The following is a 9557-nucleotide window of genomic DNA, read 5'->3' on the forward strand; positions in this document are numbered from 1 at the left end:
CTGCTCCTGGGCTTCAGCTGGCTGAGGAGGTAGCTGGCTCCTGGCTGCCCAGGGGCCTATCCAAGACTAGGGGATGGTGGTGGCTGAGGTATGGGGGGATGCCACCAGGCCTTAGGGGCCCCTCCTAGTGTAATACAAGGAAGGAGTACTGGTTTCTCCTAATAGGAGTGAGTCTGACTTGCACCAAACCACCTAAATACCCAGAACAAGAGCCCCACTGTATTCAAAGTCCCGAAAGGCCAGAGTGGAGGACATCACGAGCTGTATGACCTGCCCCAGTAGGCATTCTCGGGCGCTGCTGAGCAAGGGAGGGGCCGAGGCTGGGAACCTGGCTGAGCTGCAGGACGCCCTTGCTCTCAGCCCTGTGGGCTTTAGGGTAGAGGGTGTGCTGCCCATCAGCCTCTGAATCAGTACCTGGGACTCTTGCCTCATCACTGCATCCATCATGCACTGGCTTTTACATTTCTAGTCTCATCATCATTCTGGTCTCCAGTGATGACTGTCCATGAGAACACAGTGCTTCACTACTTGCTTAGTGAGAATTTGCCAGTGAGTTTGATTTTCCATACCACACAAACGCCAAGGGCCTCAACACGGGCTGGAGTATCCAAGCAAAGGCTTGGCTGTCCTTGAGAATTGTTACATACTTTTGAAAATTCTCAGTACCGTATTGAAAATCCAAAGGGTCTGCTTCTGAGAACTCAGAGAACGGAATGCAGGCAGCTCACAGCACTTGGGTTTTCAAGAGTCCACTCAGCTGGATGATCAGTCAGGCAGTTCTGCATATCGTCAGAAAAACCATTTCTCATGCCTTCCCGCCAAGCCAGCTATTTATAAACACGTCCCAAAGTCCTTTCGAGTGGCTCCTGCTCGGTCGGATGATCAGTAAAGAGAAAAGGGGGTGGACTTCGTGCTGAGATACTTCCAGAATCTGAGTGACTTACATTTCCTGTTTTGTTCAATAAATAATTTTGTCCATGGGGGAACATTTTTCTCTACAACATTATAGATGTTTATGTGAACGGCTCATAGAACATGCTCTGTGAGGAAAGCATCCCTAGCTGTGGGGACAAGGTGGAGTGGCTGGTGAGATGAACATTGTGTAAGGAGGCAGGTGGGAGCATGTGGGTGGCAGGAACCTCACGCTAAGCTCAAACCGTGGTAGCTGTAGGTGCAGAACACCAGTGTTCTACCGCTGTTTCAGCAGAGCGCCCAGGCACGGACACTTTGTGGAGCAGGAATGGAATACCGTGAGCAGTGGGGATGGCCAAGCAGGCAAGCCAGGAGGGGCACATATTCTGTGTTCAACATTTCCCATGGTCCAGGGTTTCAGCCCACGTGACCCAAGAAGATAGCAATGCAGGAGACCATCATCGCCATCACATGATGCTTTCTGAGCCTCCTGTGGGCTCAGATGTGTCACATGCCATGGGTCTTGCTGCCCTGATTTTCAAGCTATCCATGGAGAGTCTGTCCCTTTGTCTGGCTAGCTGTCCCTCACGTGCCCGTGCAAAAGGAACAAGTCAGTGGTGCCCTCAACGTGGACCACACTCCCTCTCCTTATGTAGTGACTCTCAACCATCAAGCACCCTCCCTCCCAGGAGGGGTCACCCTCACGCCCAGCCACTCCAGACTCTCAGGCACACTGAGGCAATTTATATCAGCATGAAACTTTTCCTGAATTCATGTAGAAAGAGTAAACGACTCTTTGTTTTATACTGTGGGTTTTTTCTTTCAGTCCAATATCAAATATTGATTGAGCATATAATATATGCCAAGCATTGCATATAGGAGGCCCTGGAAATACAGTAGTGAGCAGACAGAAATCCCCATCCTTATACTGTATGGGGCCAGGAGGAGGCAGATAATCTGGTCAAATAGGGAAATACATGGTATGTCAGCTGGTGATGAGGGTGATGGTGAAACACAAGCAGGAAAAGGGGATGAGGGGTGCTGGGACAAAGGCTGTTCAGGGAGGGCCTCTCTGAGGAGGTGATATCTGAGTAAGCACTGGGAGGATGTGAGGGCGGAGGTCACGTGGCTCTCTGGGGGAGGGCATGCTGGGTAGAGGGAAGATCCAGTGCAAAATTCAGGAGGTGGGAGAGTATCTGCCATGCTCTAGGGCCAGCAAGGAGGCAGGATGACTGCAGTAGAGAGAGTGGCGAAGAGGAGGAGAAGGAGGAGAGGTCAGAGAGGGGCAAGAGACAGGCTGTGAGGCTGGCTGAGGTGCTGGAAGAATCTGTGGGTAAGTGAGCCACTGGAGGGTTTTGAGCAGAGGATGACATGACCTGACTTAGATTTTGGAAGGCTGGCTCTGCCACTGGGGAAAGAACAGACGGCAGGGGTGCCAAGGCAGGAGCAGGGACCCTAGTGAGGGGGCCACTGCAATAACCCAGATGACAGATGACAGTGCCTTGGGCCAGGGTGCTGGCAGTAGAAGGGTCAAATGCGGTAATATTCTGATTTGTTGAGAGGGCAGAGACATCAGATTTTCTGACAGATCAGATGTGAACTGTGGGGAAAAGGCGTCAAGGGTGACTCAAGCAATTGGAAGGACTTAGTAGCTGTTTGCTGAGATGCAGAAGGTCATGGGGGGAAGCAGGTTTGAAGGGATACTGTTGAGAGTTCAGCTGTGCAGAAGACTGAGATTCCTGTTAGGCATCCAGGTAGAGATGGCCTGAAGGTAGTTAACTGTCAAAGTCTGGGATTCATGGGAGAGATCTGGGCTAGAGAGAGAAACATCTGGTGTCATCAGCACAGACTGAATATAAAGCCATGAGTCTGGGGGAGATCTCTAAGATTAAGGATGGTAAAAAGGAGACCCTGGGCCCTGTAGAAGTTGGGGAGATGAGGAGAAAACCAGTGACAAAGGAGAAGCCAAGGGAATGTGATGTCCTAGAAGCCAAGGAGGTGGGCGGAACGATCATATCCTAGTTGAGAGAAAATCATCTACAGCTGACTTAGGATCACGTTGAATGGCATATTCTGCACATGACCTTGAGTTTCAACCTATACTTCTGTCTTATGAACGAATCCTTCACCCTCCAGGCATCAGTGGCCCTATGAGAATCTTTATGAGTGCTGGGGATCTTCCCCTTAGAAAAACACATTCAGATATGCACAAGACTACAGACAGTTGCTGGCGGTTCCCAGAGCCAGTAAAGTCCATCCCAGAAGTCAGGTTCATAACTGACACTTGCCCATCCCCAAAGAGGTCTTCTCATGGCATGAACCAAGCTGTCTCAATGTAGAAATCCAGGTGTTGCAGGTCTCCTGGCTTCTCCAGGTATGTTTCCAAAGGTCGAATGAGTTAATCTTTCTGGGCTCTTGGGTGGAATACAAAATGTGAATGGGCTGGCTTGAGCCTGAAAGCAAGTGTGAAAACAAATGAGAACTCACCACCATCTCCTGCACATGAAACATCTCAGCTCCTCCAGGTGACAGACGACTGGGGAAAGAGATGCTGACAGATGACCCAGGAAGGGTGCTTGGCCCAGTGTTATAGACCTGTGGGTATGAGACACACACGGCAAGTTTTAATAGAAATAGAGATCTTCATTTCACGTCCTGCAATATATACTCTAAAATCCTTTGAAATGATACACAGAGATACAGAAGGATACAGAAGCTCATGACTTGAAGTGAAGTGAAATATCAAATGAGAGATTTCAATGAAATAGAAATTTTTCAAATATGCATTTAACATCCACAAACCTTCAAATTACCTTCTTTCCCTTTAGCATTTTCTTGTATTCTTCCAGCTAAAAATTTTATTTCTTTTTACACACCTGGAAATTTACTCATAGACTATTACACTTGGTGAGGATTCAGGAATAATCTAGACTAGTATTTCTGAAACTTTAACACATATCAGAACAATCAGATGGGCTTGTCAAAACATAGATTGGGGCAAGGTCATGTCCAGAGTTTCTGCAGTTGTAGGTCTGGTTGGGAGGGGGTGGGTGGAGGCTAAAGGATTTGCATTTCTAATGAGTTCCCAGGAGATGCTGATGTTGCTGGCCCAGGAAACATACTTTGAGAACCACTTATCTGGTCCAATGTCTTTCCTTTTACAGTTTGAGGTAACTGAGACCCTCAAAGAAAAAGTGGGTTGTCCCCAAACCAAATGACCTAACTTACAGAAAGGGCTGTTGTACTATACTATCTAGCTGGTTTGGTTTCTCTATAACTTACCGCTTATCACTTGCTAATACTGTTTGATGACACCTGTGCACCTCTTTTCTGTCCCAGCATTTGGTCCTGTAAACTTTACCCCTCTCATTCCCACCACAGTCCTCCTTATTTTCTGTTTCCAGCAGCCCATTATCTCCTGAGAAATGAGAGAAAAGATGGCGGCCACAAAAAGACCGATACAGGAAAGGAGATGGAGCAAAGGCTGAACATGAAACTGAAGGAAGAAACGGAAGATGAAGGAGAGTAAAAGAGATGGGTAGATGTGTAGAGATAGAAAGCAGATTAGTGGTTGCCTAGGGCTGGGGGGAAGGGGGAATGAGGAGTGTGGCAGGCAGAAGAATGGCTTCCCAAAGATGTCCATGTCCTAATCCGTGGAAACTGACTATATTACATGGCAAGGGGGATTTCAGGTTGCTAGTCAGCTGACTTTAAAATCGAGAGATGATCTTGGATTATCCAGGTCGGTGCAATGTAATGGCAAGGGTCCTTATATAGGGAAGTGGGAGACAGAGTCAGAATCAGGGAGATGTATTGTGAAAGAGATCCAACTGGCCATTGTTGGCTTTGAAGATGAAAGGGGCCATGAGCCAAAGAATGCAGAAGCCTCTAGAAGCTGGAAAAGGTAAGAAAACAGATTCTTCCCTAGAACCTCCAGAAAGGAACGCAGCCCTGCTGACACCTTGCTTTTAGCCCAATGAAACCTTTTCAGACTTCTGTCCTCCAGAACTGTAAGACAATAAATTTGGCATAAAGTTCACAGTAATTTGTTACAGCAGCAATAGGAGACTAATACAGGGAATGACTGCTAATGGGTATGGAGTCTCTTTTTGGGTGATGAAAATGTTCTAAAATTAGATTATGGTGACAGCTGCACAATTCTGTATAAACAGAATTGTGGAAAAAGTCATTGCATTGCACACTTTAAACAGGTAGACTCTAAGGTATGTGTCTCAAAGATGTTATTGTTTAAAATTAATTTTTATTGGAGTACGGTTGCTTTACAATGTTGTCTTAGCCTCCGCTGCACAACAAAATGAATCAGCCATACACATACAGATGACCCCTCCCTTTTGGACTTCCCTCCCATTTAGGTTACCACAGTGCATTAGGTAGAGTTCCCTGTGCTATACAGTAGATTCCCATCAATTGTCTATTTTATACATAGTATTAATAATGTATATGAGACATTATTTAAAAAAAAAAAGATGGGTAGGAGCAGGAGAGAGGAAGAAATGAAACACTGCTTAGTGGCCTGGGGACTAAAGAGAGAATTCAGGGATTCAGGGCATCTCTGAAGCGAGGTCAGAAGGGCAGAGCCAGGAGACGGGTTGGACAAGTCACCGGGTCTTCACACTTGACAGAACGTATAAGGATCTAGCTCCAGCAAGCTCTTCCCTAGAAAAGCATGTTTTCGTTTTTTTGCAATAGTGAGATCTGCTTCAGAGAACAGACACAAAAAATGGTTGAGTGGATGAGCAGTTGTTGGCAACTCTTAATTCAGAAAGAACACAATTCACCCATAACAAAAACCCTAAGGCACAAGAAAAGGAAGGAATTTCCAACCATGATGGAAATAGCTAATTTGAAGTGAAACGTGAGAGCACAGAATTGAAGAGAAACCTATTGACCTGTCTGGGAAATTCCAATTAAAGCACAAGTGGGGGGAAGAAAAGAAGATGATGATTTTGTTTTGCATGATTTCACCCATCAAAACCAGATGGATGGGAGAGCTTATATTACCTTATTTATTTTTAACAAATGTCTTAACGTCTGACTCTCTGCAAATGTTCTTGTGTAACATCTGTATTATTTTTCATCATTTTTCAGGTGAGGGAAATGACTGATGATGCAAAAAAAACCCAAACAGCCAACTATCAATGGTCAACAAATTATTATATCTCTGTTAAGAAAACTCTGATGAAACTTTGAAACCAGGTCCAAGACTAATATCTCTGCCTTTCTCCCATCAGCATTTGCAGTGGAGTCTTTAAACAATGACGCAGCTTGTTGAATATTAGCTTTGAAAAGACACAGAAAAAATATCTTTATATGGAAAGACTTGTGCTTTTCTTCAGGAAGGATGTTGCCAGAATAAGGAAACAGAACTTTACCCATATCCCTGACCCCATTCTCCCCCACTATCTCTACCTTTTTCTGGGGGTCACTATCACCATCAACCTGGTCAGTGGCTTTCCTGCAGGATGGTCAGAATAATGACAGTTATACCAGAAAATTAGTCGTCAGAGAATTCTCCAGGAAACTGTCAGCTTTGCTAACACAAGAGGATTTCCTTCCAATCAACGACACACACTATCTATCTTTCAGATCCAGCCAACTTTCTTAATCCTGAACGGAACGCTATGTACTTCCTCAGGCAACTGATAATCACGAGGAGAATCTAAGGGTCATGCCAATCACTCATTTCTGGTGCCCCTATTCCCTAGCCTGTATCTACGTCAGGATACAAGAAGAAAGCTCTTTGCCTGAATACGAAACTTTAAGCTCCCTGCAAAAATGCATTCAGAGAAACATGATGTAACCACATGCCCTCAGATTTCTTTCTTTTTTTAAAGAGGGGGAAAAGAACATTTTGTGTATCTTCTGAATATGTTTTTGTATAACTGTTATTCTTTTTTGCCTTCTTCTTTCAACATCTATACCCTCTTTTAAAAAAAATTTTATTGTACTTAAGTATAGTTACTTTACAGTGTTGTGTTAATTTCTGCATATACCCTTTTCATTACATGATGTGTGTCATTTGAATCCTTCTCAATAATGTTTTTGACTGTATATTTTATTGTAAGACACCTCCAAAAGTTTAGTTTAAGTAACTAAACTTACTTAATTTGTAAGTAATTAAAATTAAAATGATTTACGTAAAATGAAATAACTCCATCTGGCCTTTATCTGTTTTCTATCCAATTACAAAAAAGCAATGGAGAAAAGGAAACTAATTCTGAGAAGCAATTCAGAACCACTGAGGCCCTATTCCCAGCAATCACTCTAAGGTCTCAAAAGAAAGGCTAACCTCATCTTTCCCTTTTTCCCTGTAAATCAAACATAGAGTGTGACGGTTGGGGCTTAGGTGGCCGGCAGGCACCTCCTCTCTGAGCTGCGACGTGTGCTATCCATCATGGCTTTGGAGGCCTCTTGCCTGGGAGAATGCTTTGGAGAAAGGAAGACCATTGTTTGTGAGAGACCACAAATATTTCACTGCCTCCCTCTCTAGACCCTCACCCCATCTTTATTTGTCATCCCCTTGGTCCACCCAGGAGTGGCCACAGGGAAAAAAATTTTAATTATTTGGCCATAGCAGCAGATGCCAGACCGGGAAACCATCTTCTCCGTGGGGAAGGGTGGAGGGGAGGCAGGGGAGGGCTTCGGGAGCTAGAGCTGGAGAGATGTGGGATGTGGATTACGGTACACTGTCTTCATCACTTCATCCCCAGCTCCTGGCAGGTGCTGAGCTACACAGGGGTGTCCAGGCAATGCCCGTCCAGTCCTGGCCCCAGCCCGGCTGCTCCCAGCTCTGTGCCCTGCAGCATGTCCTCTACCCCCTGGGCCTACAGTTCCCGCATTTGTCAATCGAGGAGAATGCCTGGATGATGCTCTGTCCCTCTAACTTTGTGTTCAAAGACCCTCCTGTTGAACAGCACTGGCCTGAAGGGTCTGTACTTAGAGCAGGGCTCAGCAAATGATGGCCTGTACACCAGATCTGGCCCTCCACCTGCTTCTGTACAGCCTGCTAGCTAATATGGTTTTATATTTTTAAATGGTTGGGAAAAAAAATCAAAAGAAGATGAACATGTCATGATATGTGAAAATGATATGAAATTCAAATGTCAGTGCCTACAGTTTTGTTTGTGCATGGCCTATGGTTGCTTCCATGCTACAGAAGCAGAGTTGCATAGTTGCTGGCTCACGAAGCCTAAATACTTATCTTCTGGCCCTTTGCAAAAAAAAGTGTGCCCACCCCTGGCTTCCAGAGGGATGCTGTCCTTCACGGTGTCCACAGTCCACACCGAGTGGACCTGCTGGACACAGTGCTTATGTGATGGAAGAGCCAGCCCTGTTCTTTGGGAGAGCAGCGTGTTTCCCCTGGGGGAGTTCCCATCGCTCACACTGCTTTGCTCTTGTAAAACCCCACTTCTGAAAGGCTGTCCCTCTGTGGGAGGAGTGGGCTCCTGGCTGAGTCAGTGTGGAGAAGTCCAGGATTAAGGGGACATGGCAAATCCTTGAGGCTGCCCTGGGTCCTTTAGGGCAATTTGGGCAGGGATGCTGGCCTGGCCTCAGCATTCAGAGCATTCATGCAGCTCTCTCTCCAAATACTGAAGAGCAGAGGGGTCTACACAGCAGAGTACCACACAGCAAAGGGATTAATTCTGTGTGTAATTATGGAAAACACACACACACACACACACACCTCCAGCCAACCAGGCTGGGAAGAATTTCTCTTGGAAGGAGCCTGGCCCTTTCGTTGCCTTTCATAGAAGGCACAGCCCTTGGGCCCTTCCATTGGTCCCCAGTGACAGAGAAGGTCTCCAGGGGTGGATACCTGAAGGGTGACGTTGAGAGGCTGGAAATGACACTCCAGGTCTTCCAGCTGAATGAAGCTGGATGCGTCCACAGACTCGCCGTACACAAAGGAGGTTGGAGACATGATTCTGAAAGAGGAAAGCATGAAATCTGTCATCCCAACCCAGGGTCACTGTTACCCTGAGAACCCAAACATCTGTCCCTATTTAATCTAGAACCTGGCTCCCCACAGTGTCCTCCACCAAACGCTTCCCTTCTGGAACCGCTCCTTCCCTCTCCTGTAAATGGACACAGCCAGACCTACGCTTTGTAAACAGACATTTCCAGTAATGTCTTGTCATCTTAGGTGAAATCAATAAGCTACGTATACAAACATGTACCAGGATTACATTTTTAAAATGAGGAGGAAGACGATGGTAGCTTTGATTTCTGGTTTTTTTTTAAACTGGATTATAAAATTACACATGTTCTGTTTTGTCATTTGAAAAACAGTTTGTGGATTGAAAAGAGTATGACAATTTAAATGAATTATATATTTGGCATCCTAAGCCCCACTCTGTGACAAATTCATTTAAAAAAAATAAAGATTTTCCGACTACCAAAATTACCAGGAATTAGGTATTAAAAGTTGAGTCCTCTCAGTGATAGCCTTTTTTCTTCAGATTTCAAACAGTGGCTACGTAAGATGTGATTAAGAATTCCGGTTCATTCTGTAGTGATGCTTTCAACGTTGCCCGCAAAAACAAACCCCAAGATTAGACAAAGCCAGACTTACTTAAATTCTCAAACAATGGATTCTAGAGGAGATTCTAGAAGCTGCTCACTTG

At 45.4% G+C, this 9557-nt stretch overlaps 1 protein-coding gene across 1 annotated transcript in view; it reads right to left on the minus strand.

Annotated features, from left to right (window-relative positions):
- ITGA9 (integrin subunit alpha 9) overlaps positions 1-9557 on the minus strand; it is a 350494-nt gene that overhangs the window by 60560 nt on the left and 280377 nt on the right. The window contains exons 21-22 of the mRNA XM_060163908.1: positions 8750-8858; positions 3400-3507 (exon numbers count right to left, since the gene is read on the minus strand). Of these exons, the coding sequence (XP_060019891.1) occupies positions 3400-3507; positions 8750-8858 (217 nt within the window). The remainder of the gene's footprint in view (positions 1-3399; positions 3508-8749; positions 8859-9557) is intronic.

The sequence above is a fragment of the Lagenorhynchus albirostris genome, chromosome 10 (assembly GCF_949774975.1).
Source record: "Lagenorhynchus albirostris chromosome 10, mLagAlb1.1, whole genome shotgun sequence".
Classification (NCBI taxonomy): domain Eukaryota; kingdom Metazoa; phylum Chordata; class Mammalia; order Artiodactyla; family Delphinidae; genus Lagenorhynchus; species Lagenorhynchus albirostris.